This window comes from Pelmatolapia mariae, linkage group LG8, assembly GCF_036321145.2.
Source record: "Pelmatolapia mariae isolate MD_Pm_ZW linkage group LG8, Pm_UMD_F_2, whole genome shotgun sequence".
NCBI classification, from domain to species: Eukaryota; Metazoa; Chordata; class Actinopteri; order Cichliformes; family Cichlidae; genus Pelmatolapia; species Pelmatolapia mariae.
Window position 1 is genome coordinate 6744555 of NC_086234.1, and position 20317 is coordinate 6764871.

Sequence of the window (20317 nt, forward strand, 5' to 3'; positions counted from 1 at the left end):
CGATAAATATATCTGAAATGTTTTAATTGAATGAATATTGGAATCATTTAGATCATTTATTTTATTTATTTCTCTTGAATATCTAAGTAGAGGTTCATTTTCAGTAAGCATTACTCCTATGTCTATGACACATAAGCACAGCTTGTGCTGTTGTACTGTGCTGAAAATAAGAAAAATAAAATTAGGCTATTTGAGTGTCTAAAGCATCAGCCATTGTGAGTTCGATTATAGTCCCCCCAAAAAAGTATTTTTTTCTCAGTAATGGTTAGTTTTCATACAGCAGTGTGTACTACCCTCTTCACAAACCAGTCCAATCCAGCTCTAATGGGCACCATTTGAAACTGTTTGCTGAGGACCTATAAAGGTGCCCATTTTCAGTCTGCAGACTCTGATGTATTTGTCTTTTTTATTTTATTTTTTTTGTAGGACAACAGACAAAAAGAACAATCTCTCTATTCTCAGACAGCTCCGCTCCAGTATTTTCACCTCCATCATCATTCACCCTACTTCCAGGAAACAATGAATCTGTTTCTGCTTACCTCCTGCTCTAATACACATCCCCTTTTAGAGCTGCGTTATTGCACATTAGACCCATACAAAGCAAACAGTCCCACACAGCTAACAAACCATAACAAAGCAGTACAAGCTTCTGGCTGCTCCAGCCTGCCTGGCCCAATGCCTGCATCCACATCCAACCTGGCCAAAGGCACTGCCCATTGATTCTGAACAAAATACCTCCTTGTGTATTTAGGTTATAAGTTGTATTCCAAGTTTATGGTACATTTAGTGCCACCAATTGCACATAATTTTTAAAATATTTTTAAAACAAAAGAAATTGCACATAATCGAAAACACAAAGAAATAGAAATGGAGAAGAAAACTGGAAGTATATAAAAGCTGTTATACATATTATGGCAAAGTTATGATGCAAGCAAAATATATTTCATTAAAGATTACTATATTTATAAGATGACTGCTATTTCTATCTGCAGTCATTTGTATTTAGTGATTTAGTGATGAGTGGTTGGAGGTGGGTTTCAAAGTAGCTTGCAGAAGAACCAGCACCTATGGGCATAGCAAAGCAGTGCAAATAGCACGTCTTATGTTAGATTCGTCAATGGAATGCAATGAATCCTATCAGCTGAGCCATGAGCTTATGTTAGCTAGCATTGAGAGCAGCTGTCAGTATGGCATTGTCCTGACCCTTTACAGAGAAGCATTGCTTCAGAACTGGTGGGCTGTTCTGGCGTTTCCTTGGAAAAGGTGAGAGGTAAGTGACGGAAGTGACGGACAAGGTAAGCGACTCATGTTGTAACTGACGTCAGACGCCGGAGATTTTGGCGGAAAATTAAGCAAATGGTAGTTTAGATTTGTACAAATTCCTTTAAGCTTCAGTATTACCAAATACACTTATCAATTGTCTTATAACTAACAATATTTGTCTTAATAATCTCCAACACCCTGGAGAACAACGGGGAGAGTTTAGAGGCTCTCCAAGATTACATTGATCAGTGCTTTCAGGATCTCGTGATGAAGAAGGCCCAGAGTGCATCTTCCCCGGCCAAACCTGAGACGCCATCGTCGAAAAGACTTCGCCCGGCAGATTCCCCCGGCACAACATCGCCAGCCGGCAAAGATATTGCCGACATACTGGAGTCAATCGACAAGCGATTGTCCAGCTTCGACGCAAGGCTGTCCTTGGTGGAGATTCTTCACCGGGAATTTAAATGCTTGCGAGAATCCCTGGAGTTCAGCCAGCAGCAGGTGGAAACGCTCGCTGCTGAAAATGCCACGTTAAGGGAGTCGGTGAAATGTCTCACAGAAAATGTTACCCAGCTCAATAGAGAAAATAAAAAAATAAAAGAAACAGTTATTGATCTACAAGCTCGTAGCATGCGTGATAACCTGGTATTTTCTGGTATTCCAGAAGCCGCTGGAGAGGACGCGGAGGCCACGGTAAAAAGCTTCATCAAAAACCACCTGAAGCTGCCGGAGGACACGGTGAAGAACATCGTCTTCGATAGGGTGCATCGCCTCGGCCCCATTCGGGCTACGGCCGGGAGACCACGTCCTATCGTGGCCAAATTCGGCCACTTCAAACAAAAGGAACATGTGAAAAGCCGCGGCAGGGAATTAAAAGGAACGGACTTCAGCGTGAACGACCAGTTCCCCAAAGAGATCCTGGAACGACGCAGGGTCCTCTTCCCAATCCGACGCGGCTTCATCCAGAAGGGCTCCCGCGCTGTCATCGCTGTGGACCGGCTGTACGTGGACGGACAGCTCCACCGCGACCCCGACATCACTCCGTGGCTGTATTAACTTCACACCAGATAAGAATCCGCTACACCCTTTCCCCATCCACTCACACTAACTTGCATTAACATCTGTTTAACTTACCAGTATCAAATCGCATCTTAGGTGTGATATCATAGCAGTATTAACACCATCACTCTCCGTCAAGGGTTTGATTAGAATGTTTCCGGTTTTTTTTTTTTTTTTTTTTTTTTTTTTCTCCTTGTTTTTTCTTCTCTCCTTTTCCCCTCTTGTTTTTATGCTGCTCACCCTTGTCCTTGGTTTCTTTCTTTTTTCTTTCTTTCACTGCTTCGATCACCTGCTTCCACACTCATCCACAAACAACATCCTTTATTTCGACACATACGCACAGCACGATCACGCACAGTCATGCGCTCAACGGCAGCACATTTACATCACTCAGACAGCGCACACAGTTGTATAGGATACACACATTTAAGCCAAGTGTACTCATCTTAGTAAATATGCAAACACATAGTCAGACTCAGGGAGCATCTCGCCACACACTTTTTCTCTCTCTCCCTCTCTTTATTTATGAACAAGTGATGTATTCTCTCCACCTGTCTAAGCGACACACACAGCATACACCCCTAGTTATACACAGACATCTATGGGTGCACTGAGATTCGTTACATGGAATGTAAATGGAGCTGGCTCCAGAGAAAAGAGGTTAAAAATATTTAACCAACTCAAAAAACTACAGGCAGATGTTGTCCTTTTACAAGAGACCCACAGACCTCTTAGAGGTTCGAATGAACTTAAAACACCTGAGTTTCCTAATGTGTTCTCAGCTTGTTATAATTCTAGACAAAGGGGAGTAGCAATTTTAATACATAAAAATATTAATTTCACAGTACTCGATACAGTTATAGATCCAGAGGGCAGATTCTTAATCATTAAACTATCTATACTTGATAAAAAGCTATGTATTGTAAGTGTATATGGTCCAAATGTTGATGATCCCTCATTCTTTCACAGTTTTTTCAGTGCACTCTCTGAACACTTAGATGGCACACTTGTTCTTGGAGGCGACCTCAACCTTGGACTAAATGAAGAAATGGATAGGCTCAATACAGCAGGAACTCAGCGTAATTGGCAGTCCACAAATATAATCAAACAGTATATGAGCGACTTTGGTCTTTGCGATGCATGGCGCTCCCTTCACCCCACCAGTAAGGAATATACTTTTTTCTCACATGTTCATCACTCCTACTCTCGTCTGGATTATTTTTTGGTCAGCAGCTCACTGCTGAGTGACATTTCAGACACTGAGATTCACCCTATAGCTGTCAGCGATCATGCTCCTGTATCTTTAACACTAATGCACAAGAATAATACTACGCCAAGTAAAAACTGGAGATTTAATACATCACTGCTTAAAGATGAAGACTTTATTAAATATTTTAAAAAAGAGTGGACTTCATATTTAGACTTTAATGACACTCCCGGAACATCAGCTTCTGTTTTATGGGAAGCAGGGAAAGCCGTGATGAGAGGTAAAATAATTTCTTTCTCATCACATAAAAAGAAAAAAGAAAACAAAAATATTCAGGAATTAGAAAAAACCATCAAATCACTAGAAGAAGCCTACGCGTCCCACCAAGATCAGGAAACATTGAACAAAATACGCAAAACAAAACTAGAATTAAATGAGATAATTGATAAAAAAACAAAATTCTTAGTACAAAGACTACGCTTACAAAATTATGAACATAGTAATAAATCCGGTCAATTTCTAGCAAACCAGCTAAAAATAAATAAAGAAAAAACAACTATATGTGCTGTTCAAGACTCATCTGGGAATACAGTATATGACCCGAAACAAATAAACAACATCTTCAGGGATTTCTATAAAACGTTGTATTCACCACAAATAAACCCATCTAAAAAGGAAATTGATCAGTTTTTAGACAACATAACTCTCCCAAAATTATTAGACACTCAAGCAATGGCACTGGATTCGCCACTGACGCCAGGTGAACTCCAGGAAGCCCTGATAAATATGCCCAATAATAAGGCTCCAGGTCCAGACGGCTTTCCTGCAGAATTCTACAAAGAATTCTGGACGATTCTAGCACCAGTTTTTTACAGAACGTTGTTGGAAATCAAAGAAAATGGCAGACTTCCACCAAATATGAATTCTGCAAACATTAATCTCCTGCTAAAACCAGGCAAAGACCCTGTATATCCCTCAAGCTATCGTCCAATATCCCTTATAAATGTAGACCTTAAAATAATTTGCAAAGCTCTCTCAAAGAGACTAGAGAAAATAACCCCCCTCTTAATTCATCCTGACCAAACTGGTTTCATAAAAGGTAGGCACTCATCAACAAATACACGTAGATTACTTAATTTGATAGACTACTCATACAGTAAAAACCTTGAAACTACAATATTTTCTCTAGATGCAGAAAAAGCGTTTGACAGAGTTAACTGGAAATTTCTATTTGCAACTTTACACAAATTTGGTTTTGGATCTTCTTTCATCAACTGGTTAAAAATATTATATAATTCCCCAACAGCTTGTGTCAGAACAAATGACCAGACATCCTCCAGCTTCTGTCTCCTGAGGGGCACCAGGCAGGGATGCCCACTCTCCCCTTCACTGTTTGCAATTTTTATCGAACCACTAGCAGCAGCAATTAGACAGAATTCAGTAATTAAGGGCATAAAATGCAAGAACGTGGAACATAAAATCAGCCTTTATGCGGATGATGTGTTACTCTTTCTCCAAAATTCACAAACCAATATCTCTGGGGTGATTGAACTGATAAACTCTTTTGCAAGAATATCAGATTACTCAATTAACTGGTCAAAATCTACAGTCCTTCCGATTAATTGCTCCTTCCATAATTCCTCTTCTACTCCACTGCAATCGGGAAATATAAAATATTTAGGTATTAATGTTTCTCCCAAGCTTGCAGATCTAACTAAATTAAACCATATCCCACTTTTAAAGAAAGTAGAAGGTGATCTGGCTAGGTGGAAATGTCTACCCATATCACTCATGGGAAGGGTTGCCGCTATAAAAATGATGGTATTACCAAAAATAAATTATTTATTCTCAATGATCCCAACTAAACCGCCGCAAGATTGGTTCAGATCTCTAGATTCATATATGTCCAAATTCCTTTGGAAAAATAAGCCCCCACGTATAAGCTTAAAAACACTACAAAAGACCAAGGATAAAGGAGGATTAGAACTACCTAACTTTCAGCACTACTTCTTGGCCAACAGGCTTCAGTTTATCTCAGGATGGCAAAAACATACCCTCTTAGATGAACCTTGGCTAGATGTAGAACAAGCACTTTGCAATAATCTAGAGATTTCAGATCTACCGTTTATCAGCTCAAACATCCAACGACATGAATGCTTCAAAAGCGTCAACATCAGCTCCTCTCTGACAGCGTGGTGGGAGTTTCTGAAGTTGACAGAGTCTTCATTAATCCCATGCAAACGTACACCTATCTGGAACAACCCTGACATATTACAAAACAATAATATGATAAACTTTTCAGATTGGAGTAGTAAAGGAATCAAATATTTAGAACATATACTAGAAGGAACAGAATTTATTTCATTTGACAGACTAGTTACACAATATGGGATCAACAAGAAAAGATTTTTAGAATATCAACAAATTAAATCCATAGTAAAAAAGAGATTTAAACCGGGTCAAGTTGAACTACAAACACCACCAAGTGTGGTTCAATTTCTTACTCTTAAAACCCCCAAATTACTATCCAAAATATACAGAATGCTTTCTAAAATAGATGAATCAATATCACTTCCTATTGCAAAATGGGAAGCGGATTTATCAGTTAACTTAGACCAAAACTTCTGGTCTCAGATTTGCTTAAAAACCTTTCATTTAATTAGAAATCCCAGTCTTCAATTAATTCAATACAAAATACTACATAGAGTGCACTATACAGGTCATCGGATGTTCAAGATGGGCTTTACGTCTACCAACAACTGCTCACACTGCCAAACCAATTCACCGGACAATTATATCCACGCTCTTTGGTTCTGTCCACCAGTTCAGAAGTTTTGGCGTGAGATATGTGAAGACTTATCAAAGTGTCTGAAATGTAACATTCCAACTTCTCCTTTAGTATGTTTGTTGGGCAGCTTAGATAATGTCACTACGGAAAAGAATATAGCCCATATGGTTTTCACTGCCCTATGCATAGCCAAGAAAACAGTCCTCATGAACTGGAAAAATAAAAATAATCTTAATTCTAACCAGTATAGAAATTATCTATTAGATTACATTAGTCTTGATACAGCCTCTGCCACCACATCAGATCAATTGCTCTGGGCTCCTTTGATCAGCTCCATCACCTAGCGGGGGTGGGGGGCCATAGTTTGGTCCCACCTTCACTGTTGTGATTGGTGTGGGGGTAGGGACAGGCTTAGGGCGTCGGGGGGTTCCCCAGGAGCATCTTCCTTGGGGGGCTCAACCCGGGGTAGCGGTCATGGCCAATTAGGGGCTCTGTTGGCTCTTAGGTGACGGTTTCCTCGTGGCTGCGTGCAGCGGGGCTAGGGGAGGGTCTGTGCTGACGGACGTGGGTTACTGACCTGGTAGCCTGGCTGCCCCTGGGTGGGTCCGGGATGGGCGTGAGGTTCTGGGGGCGCTCCGTCTCTGGGCTGGGGCCCTGGCCGGGCCTCAGGGGCTTGGGTCCTGGTTGGTGTGTTGCCGAGGTTGTGGGCGGGTGGGTGTATGGGGGCCCGGCCCTGGCGCGGGGTGCCGCCGGTGCATCGAGCCACCTGGGGGGCTCTTCAACTGGTGGGGGAGGTTGTCACATCTTGCAGGAGCTTTCCTCTCTTCAGGAACTCTGTCTGCAGGAGGAGGAGATACAGGAGTGGTGGAGGAAGATCTCAGCCTGGGCGTCTATTGTCTTGTGTAGTCTGGAAGATGAGTGGATGATGGGGTGGGTGCAGTTTTCTCTGTGGTGGGGTCGGGTGAATTGTCCCGGGCTCTGTGGGGCCGGGGGGCGCTGCTGCACTGGGCCCCGGTCCGGATGGGCCTGGGCCCCCTTTCCCTGGCGGGTTGCACAGCATGGGGGTGCCTACTGGGGTCAGCGGGGGAGCTGGCCCCAGGGAGGGGTCACTTGCCCCTCCCTTCCTTCCCTCCCCATCTCCAGCGGCCTCCCTCTTCCCGCTCCACCACAATCACCCACACATGCAGGGCCTTGGGGTAGGGGTGTGTCACCAGGGTGCAGAGGAGACATCCCCCCCTCTGTCCCCTTCTGGCTGCCTCTGCCTCAATTTTATCCCACAACTTAGACATTCACATTACTCACACTCTCATTACACATACATATAGGATCTTGGAGGTGGGCACGCTACACGGATTCCAAACTACCATCAGGGTGTACACCTCACCCCTGGCGTCGTTGCCCACCTCTCAATTTTAAATACATGTAGACATTGAGGGCTAGCAGGAGGGGCTATATGCTTACCTGCTGCTCTGGCAGGTGGCTCCATGCCCTCCTGGGTTTTAAATGCACCTTAGAACACACATACATCAACAGTACATATGAGCGGGTGGAGGGAGGTTTGGAGTCTTCCTACACCCCCGTTCTCTGCGGCCTGCTGGAGCAGGGGGGCTAGGAGGAGGAGTTGGCCGTCCGACTGGGGTCTGGTGTATGGGGCCTCCCTGCTGCTGCGGAGTCGGGGCGGTCTGCTTCTCCCCACCGCAGGGAAAAGGGTTACACCACCTGAGTCTGGGTGCAGTTTCCCCCTCCAGGGGCAAGGGTACCTAGACTCGGGGCTTAGAGTACGCTTGGGGAGTGTGATTGTGTGTACAGCGTCTCTCTATGTCTGTCTCCACGTTGGGTGAGTGTTGAGCAATTGTATATGAGAGCATGAGGGTGGGAATAGATGTTTGTATCTGTGTGTGCCTGTTTGTCTGTGTCTATATGTCAGGTTGGGTATCAGACGCCACCTCTCTGAGGACATCTCAGGCCCTCCAAGGTTTGGAGGCCCATCTCCCCCCACCACTTCCCCTGCCGGTGGCGGACGCCCTCAGACATCGGTGCGTTGGTGGTTCTCTGTCTCCGGGGGTGGGCGCCCAGGTACCCACCGGCTCACTCCTTGGCGGCTGCTTATTGGGGCCTGGAGCCTGGGGCTCGCTCGGGCCACTTTGGGGATGGGGTGCCCTCGGCCTCACGGCCCGGGGCTCGGCCACTCAGGCACAGCTGGCTGCCGGCGGAGCTCACGGGCACGTCACTGCAACCCCCCCTGGCTTCTGCTCCGCGGCTGCTGAGTGACCCCTCATCTGGGACTCTCCTCAGCTCTTTCTGGGACAGTGGCGCGGCTGCCCCTCTGTTGGTCTTCCTTGGTCTCTTGTGTTCTGGGGGCCTCTGGATGTCTGGAGTCTTGATCTCCTCCATACCTGCTTCATGCCCTGGAGGTCGGGGCAGTGGCCCCCCACACCCTCTAGCAGATCATTACATGAAGGAACCTTTTAAAAACAAGCGCGTTCATGCTCACAGGTGTACACACGGGTGATCACACACACAAATTACACCCTTTTTGGCTCCTACCTCAAAGCACACTGTGCGCTGTCGATCTCACGTGCTGCACAATAATGTTTAATATTTAGTATTTACTGTCATATTCTCATATATCATTGTGATCTTGTTTATTACTCTCGTTTTCTTCTGCTTGCTTTCTTTTTTCTTTCTCAACAGGTGATCCAGGTGATCGATATATGTATTTTTTGTCTGCTTATTCTGTTGGTTTTTGTTTTTTGCCCTTTTTCCCCGTCCCTCTTCTCAGGTTTTTTTCTTTCCCTCTTTCTTTCTCCACATTCTCTCCTCCAGTCAAGTCTGTCCCGTATTCAGCAAGTGAAAATAAAATAAACAATAAAAAGTTGAATCAAATGGACCATTACGGCAAGGCTGGGATGGTCCATTTGGTAAAGTAAATCCGTTGGGCATCTTTCTTCGCCTTTAGACAATAATTCTGATGGCAAAAGAACCAAACGGGACAGGTTAAAAAAAAAAAAAAAAAAAAAAAAAAAAAAAAAAAAGAGAGCAGCTGATCTAACAAGATCACAGCTAGACATGGGACATGAGGAGAGCGGATAACACCAAAGCTTTGGTAAGCATCTGGACAAACACTGCTGCTACAGTATAAGTATTTATCCAATGTTCACTGATTCTTAGAGAAATGTTTGTGTTAAGGAAGTTTTGATTTTGGACTCAAGTGCATGGCACGGGGTAGCGAAAAAAACAAAAAGAGAAAAAAGTAGGTAATACAAGAATCTAAAAATACAGAAAGTCCAACAGCTAAAAAGAAGTCCAAAAAATAGGTACAGGAAGCCGGAAGAAAACATTGTGGCAAAGTTAAGGGAAAGACAGGTTTATAAAAGTACACAAGGGTGAATGATGATAAGAGACAGGTGGGAACAGGACACAGGTGGATGCAATCAAACAGGTGAAAGTAATGACAATCACAAAAGAGGGAAAAGAACAAATGCATGAATTAAAACCAAAATAAGGCACATCTAAAAAACTAAACTTCAAAGTAAAACAGGAAATTACCTGGAGGAACATGAAGACTACCACAAATAATATCAAATATACTTTGAAATTAGTGTGAGCTGTTTTGGAGGCCAGACATAATTTTTCTTTGGTCATAAGTCTGCTAAAGATTACTTTGTTCGATATTGTGGTGATAATTTGACATAAATAATCATTAACTTAATAAGCCTGATGCAGTTCTTGAATTTCATTTACCCTGACCTTATTTTTAAATGCAAATAAAATTAAAACCAAATAAAAGAAAAAAAAGCGGTGGTTCTTGACATTGTGTTTATAGCCATAAAAACACCACAAAGGTTACAGTTGTTGCCTGCCAGCCTGCTGCCATCACTAAATGTCTGGAGTTACAGATGGGGGCAAAGAAAGCCCCAGGTGGAAGCTCGCATGCCTTAGGAAATCTGTACAGTGACAATGGAGTGAAAATGGGTGAGAGACTGAGAAATCCAGAAATAAAGGCATCAGTCAATTCTCCACAGATTAAACTTTGTGAGTAATAATTCTGCCTTGGTATGTGTTGTTTATAATGTTTTTTTGTTCTTATATCTGCAGTTTTATTTGCATACACTTATGCTTAAGACATATTTCTACTACACTGCAATGGACAATAAAGTTTTCTCATTCTGATTTTAGACATAGCTTGTTAATTGAATTCTCTCATTTAGTTATCTCATCTGGAGCTGAACTAAACAGCAAGCATGTTTTTAGGTGCTTCTAGAAAGAGATGAAATTGACACTGTAAAGGAAAGGGGTGTACTTTATGTATAACACATAGAAAAGTGAGGGATCCATAGCAAATAGGACAAGAGTGACAGTTTTATCAAGATTATTTAATTAAGATCAATAATAGAAGCCAAGATTATAGCTGAAATTAAAATTTACAATTTTTTATTGCACATATATGAAGGGACAGTAGCTTTTTCTAAATTCTGAAATTAAACAAACATAAATGAGCATAGCAATAAGTCAGAAGCAGCAATAATCTGACTTATACAGACTGTAGTATCAATGATAGTGTTGCTAAATTCCTAATAATACCCATCACTAACTGCAGCTTGCCCTTGTAGCCTGCCGTACAAATACTATTCATGATATAAGTGTATATATGTATTGTTTTTTATTTAAAAACCATGACTTTTCACGAATCTGTAAATTGTTCACTCTGACAAAGCTTTACTATACAGGCTTAACGTCAACGTGAGCCTGGAGGCGAGGTGAGGTGACCCTGGGCAGCTCCCTAGAGGTGGAGGCTGCAAAACCCTCTCTGCAATACCTAACAAGAAATTCTGCTACAATGTTACTTTGCAACCAAAGGAGGAGGGATGAAGCAGCCTGTCTGCTAGCATCGTAGCTACAGGGCAGAGATTCAGAAATCCAGGCTACACATTAATAATATCTTCATTTCATTCACAAAAAGTCTGTGTATATTTAGACTAAGCTAGTGCTCATAAATGATTCAATATGCATGTACACTATGAGCACTTAAATGCAAAAAAAGTGAAGCAAGTAAAGCGTAGGCATGCGTATCTCTTTGTGTGTAAAGGGTAGTAGTGTGTAAAGGCCTATACTGTACTTCTACACAACACAATGCAGAGGCACAGTAGGTTCAACTGGGTTCACAGCCGATGGCTTCCTTCCTATTTGCCGGGCCTGTCCCGGCCTCCTTACCCTGGGATCTGCAGTCCCAACACATCCATTATTAAAGACCAGCTTCACAAAGAGCCAGAGCGTTTCTCAAAGCAAACAACCACACCTTAAGTCCCTGAGCTGCACACCGTGGTTTAAGAGTGCTGACTACAACTGAACTGAAAACATTGCAAGCTGGCAAAGTAGACTCATAATCCATTTATGGATGCAAACATTGACTAGTTCAATAAACACAAGTGCTGCTCTAGTCAACGTCTTGTTTATTGAATTAGTGACTTTAAACTTTTACTGAGTGTCTGCTGTATACATTCTTTTAAGTAAAAGAACTGAATAAATCAGCAGAAAGACTCAACAAATGCAGATGTGTGGTCAAAACACCAACATAGGAAAGAACTGTCACTCCAGTTGAGTTCAAAGACTAAGAAAACTTGTATTAACGGGCAATTGGCAGGTAACTACAGGCAAAATAATTTCTTGTGATTGTGAAGTGGGCGGAATCTGAGAATTGAATGCAACTACCAATGAGAGTGAAGAATACTGTTGATTGACAAATGAACAGGTAATAAATAAGTTAGAGGGTTAAGTAGGAAACCAAGCGACTAGCTATGAGTTTTAAAGTGATGCACAATGAGCGAATGTATGTATGTACAAAAAAAATATGAACTTACAATTTAATGGTCTGTTGAAAATGTTAAATCCTTACAGAGTACCAAAATAGGATGTTTTTTGGCAGCTGTATAAGTATCCCTGATTTTTCTATTAAATGAAAATAAAGAAGGGCATGCAATGCTGTACATTTTCCCATCAAATGTCAGCATGAGTGACTACTGTATATCTTAAATGAACAGTTATTATGTAAATGAAACTGTGTCTTGACCTAAAAAAATTAAAATCTGACAGGCAACTGTATATCAAAACCTAAAATGGTTAATGGGTCCAATTCCTGAGGGTACCTATGATAAGAAAGTTTAATGAACATTTTCAAGGACAGATCTCTTTCTAATTTAAGTCGAGCGCTGTAAAAAACGCGTATGCGAGATGCACCACATGCTAGTCTTGTGTTAATAGATGCACTGGTTTTAATCCAATTGATTTTTACCGGCCAGCTACATAATTTGATTTATAACGAGGTACAACTAATGAGATGAGCAGGGAGGATTACTGGGTCCCAGAGGTGGAAACTGTGGACAAGGCACAGCCTTTAATCAACAATCAATACCACCTCTCCCTGCCTGAGATATGTGTAATATCACATTATGTTACACTGTGCTTTCAAGCTTTTCTAAGCTCTAAGATATGCTTTAAAATAAAATAGCTCAGTAATTACCCCCCACCGAAAACTCAAACCTAGTTTGTTCATCAGACATCAAAATCTCTTCGACAAAAGAGCTTAGAGTCGACTTTAGAGTCGCTCTTTCATGCTGACAGTTTTCTCTGATCAGCTTCAGCAGAGCGCAGGTCTGCCAGCACTTTGTTTGGAGACTTGGCCGGACAGATTGGCACATCCAGATTGATTGTGTTGTAGCACTGAGCTACAGTAATGTGCTTGTATTCTGTCCGGCTCGCCCTCCTCCACCACTCTACTGGCAGTGATTGGAGCCACAAGTTTCTTTGAGGCATCCCTGAATCTGTTCTCTCTACCACAAATCCATAAAGGTGGCATTAAGAGCTGCTCTGTAAAAGCTGGTATACATTACGACACAGCAAAATATATGCAAAAGAAACTAAATTAGTTTCTTTAATAGCAACAAAATTACACTTTAAACACATAAAGAGTTTTTTTTGCAAATTACCCCAGTTTCCATGCAAACTACACGAAACTGTGGCAATCTAGTAATGACCAAAGGACCATTATTGTGACCAGTTTCACCTAGAGACTGCCAGCAACCACTCACCAACCAGTCGAGTAATATACTTTTAAGAGTAACTTTGCTAATAATGATGGAGCTAATAGAAGCAGTCAACAGAAAAAAAAAATAATAGCGCTGTTTTAACAGCACCCTCTTTTATCTGCAAGCAAATGCACCCTCCTCAGAGTGCACCCAAATGCTTGTTGATGGACCTGCAGAAGCTGGTGATAGCCTAGCATACTCAGGCAGATGGTGCCCATGCAAGTTAGTCGTGTTTAGAGTACTTTGCTCGCAGTATATGTCTGCACAAGCGGCACTCCACTTTGGTTAGATCCTTAGGTTAACTTCTTTCATCTGGTTTAAAGCCAAAGAAATCCCGAATTGGCGACTTCATAATTTTTTTTAGTGCGGTCAGCGTTAACCTGCTGTCATCACAACTAAGGCGATTAACAATTAACATCTGGAGCGCAGACTGAGTCAGAATCTCTGAAATGTCTCTGTCAACGCATTTCGGGCATTTTGTCCAAAGTTTGTTTGTTCTGCGCTCCAGATGGGTTGAGCGCGTTAAAAAATTTTAATCGCATTAATCGTGATGGCCGCGTTAATGCTGCATTAACACGTTAATGCTGACAGCCCTAATTTTTTGGGAAATTAGTTCGTCCATGTTTGGACTTCTTCTGTGTTGTAAACGCGCAAATCAGTCCCTCCATGATTACATTGCTCCGCCCATCAAGTCTGCGCATGCGCGAATATATCGCCCATTGTCAATTACTGTACTGACGATTGCCGGTTGGAAAATTTTTTACATATCGACCAACCCTAATTCACGCCTACAGCCAATTTCAAATTACAGAGGTACCTGGAGAAAATCCACACATGCAGAGGCAGAGCATGCAAACCTTACACAGAAAGGTTCCAGCTTTCTGTTCAGGTGGATTCAAACCCAGGACCTCCTTGTTGATGGTGCTAACCAATTCATTCATCCATCCAGCCATCCATCCATTCATCCTCTTCCGCTTATCCTTGTCAGGGTCACGGGGGGCTGGAGCCTATCCCAGCTGTCTTAGGGCGAGAGGCAGGGTACACCCTGGGCAGGTCACCACTATATTGCAGGGCTAACACATAGCGAGACAACCATTCACACTCAGATTCACACCTATGGGCAATTTAGAGTTACCAATTAACCCAATCTCACTAACTACATGTCTTTGGACTGTGGGAGGAAGCCAGAGTACCCGAAGAGAACCCAAGCAAACATGGGGAGAACATGCAAACTCCACAGAGAAAGACCCTGGCCTGATGGTGTAATTGAACTCAGGAACCTCTTGCTAGGTAACAGTGCTTTATTGGTAAATAAATTAAAATTTTGCCACAAGAAATGTTATAGTATTAATAACTGCCTCACAGCATGCAAACAACCAAATCAGGTAAGAAAATATTGGGGAATCACAGATTTGTGCATAAAATATTCATAAACACGGCTGTGCATATGCAACTGGCAAGAATCAGTTCAGGATATTATCTGATATTGTTCTTTCTCACATGCAGCACACAGTAGGAGACAGTCCACTTTATCACTACTGGAAATACTCTGGTTTAGGCAAGGGAGCTCTTAGGATAGAGCATGCAAGATATAAAATAGATGATTTCTACTCATTCATTTTAAATTCACCAGACTATAATTTACATTTGTAGTAAAGAGCTGGCAGATTAAAACGCATTAATGTAAATTCTACAGCCTCACATGCAGCTGTGTCGAATAAGGTCTGGAAAAGTTCAGAGCTGCGATGCGCGTATTGTAAAAGAGCTATTAAAGGCAAAGGAAAAGCCCAAAATAGCAATACCAGTAGTGAGACGAGGATCGAAGAGGGTTGTGTGTTTATCTCTAGGTTCAGTAGGAAGATTTTACAGTACATCTCATACACAATCTGAACTGGCTTTACTGGAACACTGGGCAGTAAATTCCTAAACAGTCAGCATGTTCATTACAAAGCCAATAGCACCAAGTCAACAAACAACCATGGATTTATGGTTCAGCTGCGGACCTGTTTAATAAACAAATATACATTATACTGCATATACGCTGCATGTGTGGGTCTGTGTGTGTGTGTGTGTGCGCAGCATCTCTTACAGGAAGAAATAAAAAAAATTTTTAAAAAAACATACTGCTGCTATTAAGTTAATTCTATTACCTTTGTTCCATGATTTGATTATGCACAAAGAAAGCACTGGTCTGGTTTGTGCCTGTGTTCAGTCTTAGACGTTTTCCAATAGATGTTTACAATCAACTATTTAATGCACAGATTTGTATTTGCAAATAATTTTGTGTTGTGTTTTGTGAGAAAGAAACATATATACGTCAAATTTCTTTACAGAGATGGGAGATTACCTGATTAATTAGTTACCTGGCAGGAAAAATATTAAATATGAATTCATTTTCTGCAAGGAATGTGACACATGACCTCCTTTTAGTATCTTAGCTGCAGTCATTTGCAGTTTCCATTTGCTTTAGGTGAGTGTACTTGTTAACATTATAAGTAAACAAAGGAATTAATGCAATATAATTTTATTAACATAGTGCCAGCCTAAAGAGATATGCAGGAGTTTCCAAAAGATCACACAATGACATATGAGCAAACACTTGGTTATGGTGGGGAGCAAGAAATCCTTTTTAATAGGAAGAGGTAAAATGTGTTTGACACTGCTGAATTAACTTATATATGACATGAATTGACTAGATTCCTGTTTATTCCTGTCTAAAGAGCATCTTCACAATTTAGACTAAGAATTTCACATCTCTTTTTTTCCACAATTTGCTCTGCGAGAAAATGTTTTTCTTCTTTTTTCTTGTCATATAATGAATGAAAGATGGGGGTGGGGAAAGAGTGGTGACGGTTGCTGTGTTCCTGCAGCCCAGCGGGACTGAATGGGGAGCGGCTTGATGAAGACATGGCAGTGATACTAATGACAGAGAGGGGTTCATTGAGTAAAAACACCTCTTTAGTTTCGTCCTTCGTGTTCTGAATTCGTTGGTTTCCTCTACTTTAAAGGCAAAGAGGATCACGCGTAGATTTGTAATAATAACAATAATAATAATAAAAACAATAATAATATATATTGACAGATAGTCGTGATATTGCAGTGTTATCTGTTATCCAACTGTCTGGCTACTGACTTCTCCCTGAAATCAGGCTAGTATTTCGGGGTTATCTGTTGTCAACAACCGCCTGTCGCTTCCTCCATGATGATGACAGCGGAGGACCACCGCTCGTGCGCGCGTGCTACCCGACATGCGACACCGTTGTCATGGTCGCGTCTGGTCGGAGTATGTGTAGGGAGTGTCTCTGAAATACACGCTGCCCTACCTGTCAGTGTCACAACGGCATCACGTGTTAGATTCAATGGTGAATGACTCACGCGTTACCGATGTATATCCTGGGAAAGACCTCGTTGAAGTGCTGTGTCGGTAGGCTGTAAAAGCCGTTGCCGTCGGACAGGAGCTCGTTGAGTTGCTGGACGGTCACCTCGCAGGCTGGAACCGGGACTTCAGCCGGTGGTGGCGGCTGCGGCTGTTGATGCTGTTTCGTAGGACTCAGGTGTTTCTTCATGGCTCTTCTTCTGCTCGCAGAGTAATGTTAGAATCTAGCCAGCGCCCGACTCGTCAGACTCGTTTCGTTGTTCAACAGCATTTTATACGTCCGCGTGTGAGTCGTGCTCGCGCTGTCTTCTTGTCTCCAAGGTGTCTGAGTCTGAAGAGGCGCGAGCTCTACAGCTTCACACACACGGCGACAAGTGCGAAGCAGTTTTTAGAAAGACTTCCGGTCACACTTTCAAAGTAAAAGATACATGTCTTTGAATAAAAAACCTAAAAACTGATTTGTTCTTTATTTTTGCAGTGCATTTTTTTTTTTACTTTTCAGCATCAAATACCAGATTTAGAAAGTTATCATTTAATTTTCTTGTGTTATTTTTTCAATTGCATATATTTTAGATTATAACACTATACTGAATATCTTTTTTTTTTCTTATTTATAGATTTATTTCAGTTTGATCGTTGTTTGTGGGGTTTTTTTGCTTTTCGTTTTTCAGTTTTACTTTTTCTTTTGTGGTCTTTTAGTTTTTATTGTTCTTTTTCAGGCGACTTAATATTTCTTAGAAATGTAGTTGGGGTGGGGGGGTATTTTTTCAGTTTTGGGTCTCATTTCATTGTATTAAATGTTATTTTTATTTTTATTGTTTTTACTTTAGTTTTTCTTTATTTAAAATGTAATTTTTCTTGGGTGGGGAGATCAGCAGATAGTTGCAGCCCATTATGGCCTTTACCTTTCAGAAACAAGGAAACCTGATTACTGAGACAGAACTATGTAGAAAAAAGGACATCTTGAATATCAGTGGGAGTTTTGGAAGATTCTATTTTTCTGAAAGAATCTGCAGTAGGGTTTCAGTTTCATTTTATTTTTTGTGCAACAGTATTAAATCCTGAAACGTACTTCTGCAAAGAATAAGATATGAGGATCTCTTAATAACCCTTGTTGTACTCCAAAGGAAGAGGTTGCAGTTGGTAGGGACAGTGATTCAAGCCGTATTTCCACTGTCTCGGCAGTAACAACTGACTGTCCTGCACAGAGCAATGACCTCAATCACACCCTTCAACTGAAAAGAAAAATTAAATGTGAGTTCTTATTAAATAAGTACTGAACTCTAACGCACATGTAGCACAAAAATCTAAGTTTTTACAAGTTTAGTTTAAATTGTAATCTCACACTCTGCAAATTTGTCTTTGTCTTGTCTTTCAGTTCAAATTCATTTATTTAAAAGTTTAATTACAGTTAAAGACAAGCCAGTACTTTTATTTTTTTCATCAATACAGGTTCAAGTTCCGGTACAATCTTGTCTGTTTGATGCTCACTTGACGCTGGTCCATTTCGCCACCGCTATCTCCAGGAGACACACCCCGCCAGCGGTCAGACGGGAGCTGGATATGAGAATGATGGTAGTTGCACACGCAGACGATGCTGCCTTCAAGTACGGTTTGTGAGATGCTAAAACTAGATCAGTTTAGAACCTTTTTGAACAAGTTTCATAGCACTACAAGTACCGCTTGTCCATACTTAACATGAGTTTATGATTGATTTCAGGACACAGTCTAAATGTGAATATAATTTAGGGTCCTAATATTTTTCTATTAACGTCCTAAAACAGGTAGTCAGTATCCACATAGAAGAGGCAGAGGGTAGTGAGGCTCATTTCATGGATCTCCTTGGGTAGGGTTGGGATTAGAAAAAGTTTCTGAATTGGGTTAAACACAATGGTTGTGACTTTTTAAAGGTCCACTTTCCCGATGACTGTGTAATTATTTTTAGTTATTATTTTTGTTTTTAATGACCATTTCATGTGTTGCCATGGAACCAGGCTCTACTATACAACAGGCCCTTACCATAACTCTAACACAAACCTAGTTTGCTAACTTTAACCCCAAAAGCAAGAATTAACCCTCAAACACACTTTTGAAATGAACATGAAAGAAAGAAACCATGTCAAAAAGTCAAAGTCTTATTAATTATGAACACTCAAGTGGTCCAAACTCTCACAAAACTGGAAAAGTGTGGAAATAGTCAGTGTTTCTTATGCTCTACTTATTTATTTATTTTTTGTTTGTGAATATAATTTTGCTTATTCCCACTACTGAAATGATTTCTGTCTTCCTCAAAACGCTTCCTGTATAGTGCTGCCCACCCCAATAATACCATAATCAAATGTGGTCAGGATACTACAGTGTTTGGACCTGAAATTGTCAGCTTAGAGTTCAGAAAACAGCCCACTGAACACACTCAAAACTAAAGAAATCACCTTCAACTTCAGGAGGAAGCAGACAGGACACTTGAACAGGCATGCCAGCTCAGTGTTGAAGACTGTGGTGCCTGACAGAGTGCTGAGAAAGAGGGGACTTATGTTCCTGTGGGCTGCGCGATTGCTATGATGTCATCCATAAGATTTCCAAACAAGACTTCTGTCTACTCTTGAAATGCGAAGAAATAATCCTTGTGTTCTGTTTAATGTTTGGTAAGTGCAGACCTGGCTCCCTTCTACATCAGCATTAACTCTGCAGAGATGGTAAACATTAGTACTTTTTACCTTTAAAAACCATTTCTTCAGTGCATTTGAAGGCGTGGCTGCTCTGTGTTGTTATATGTGGGATAATAACAATTAGGACTAATTCTAACAGGATGATTCAGCTCCATTGCCACAAGGACAGACACAAGAAGTCTTTCATAACTGCAATAGTCAAAGGAGTTTGCAAAGAAAAGCGTCTGGACTTCTTTAAGTTGCTTGAAGACGTTTCACCTCTCATCCGAGAAGCTTCTTCAGTTCTAAGGTCAAATGGTCGAGAGTCCCAGATTTAAACCCAGTGGGAGTATCCCCCCAAAGAGGGACAAAGGACCCCCTGGTGATCCTCTAATCACATGCAACTTAAAGAAGTCCAGACGCTTTTCTTTGCAAACTCCTTTGACTACGATGACCTGGATGACTGAGAACCTTCACAGACATATAACTGCAATAATTGTGTAGAATGAAACACCTGTTTATTAGAGAAACATCTACTATATATTCTCTGTTTTATTTATTTTTATGTTTATTTAAACTCATTCATGTACTTCTAATCTGATGGAGATTTTTTTCTGTTGTTTTGTGTTTGATTTTATTGTATTTTAAGTTTTTTTTATTGGCACAGGTTGTGTTCATCATTATAATATGATCAGAAAAGTTACTGTCTTGGTGTAATAACATCTTCAGCTATTTCGAACCATCCTCCAAATGAATATGTCTGACACATCTTAACAGAAGTATTAGCTCACTACACCCCTAGATGTCAGCATGAGCTTTTAACAGCCTGTTTGTGCAGCCCTGGGGGGCTATCTGTGACTATATTTAGCTCCTGTTAATGTATGTGTCCCT

The 20317-nt window shown here is 41.3% G+C and overlaps 1 protein-coding gene across 1 annotated transcript in view; it reads right to left on the minus strand.

Annotated features, from left to right (window-relative positions):
- dusp3a (dual specificity phosphatase 3a) overlaps positions 1-17132 on the minus strand; it is a 32010-nt gene extending 14878 nt beyond the window's left edge. Inside the window, exon 1 of the mRNA XM_063482613.1 lies at positions 16778-17132. Within this exon, the coding sequence (XP_063338683.1) occupies positions 16778-16968 (191 nt within the window). The 5' untranslated portion in view covers positions 16969-17132. The remainder of the gene's footprint in view (positions 1-16777) is intronic.
- Between the last annotated feature and the right edge of the window lie 3185 nt (positions 17133-20317).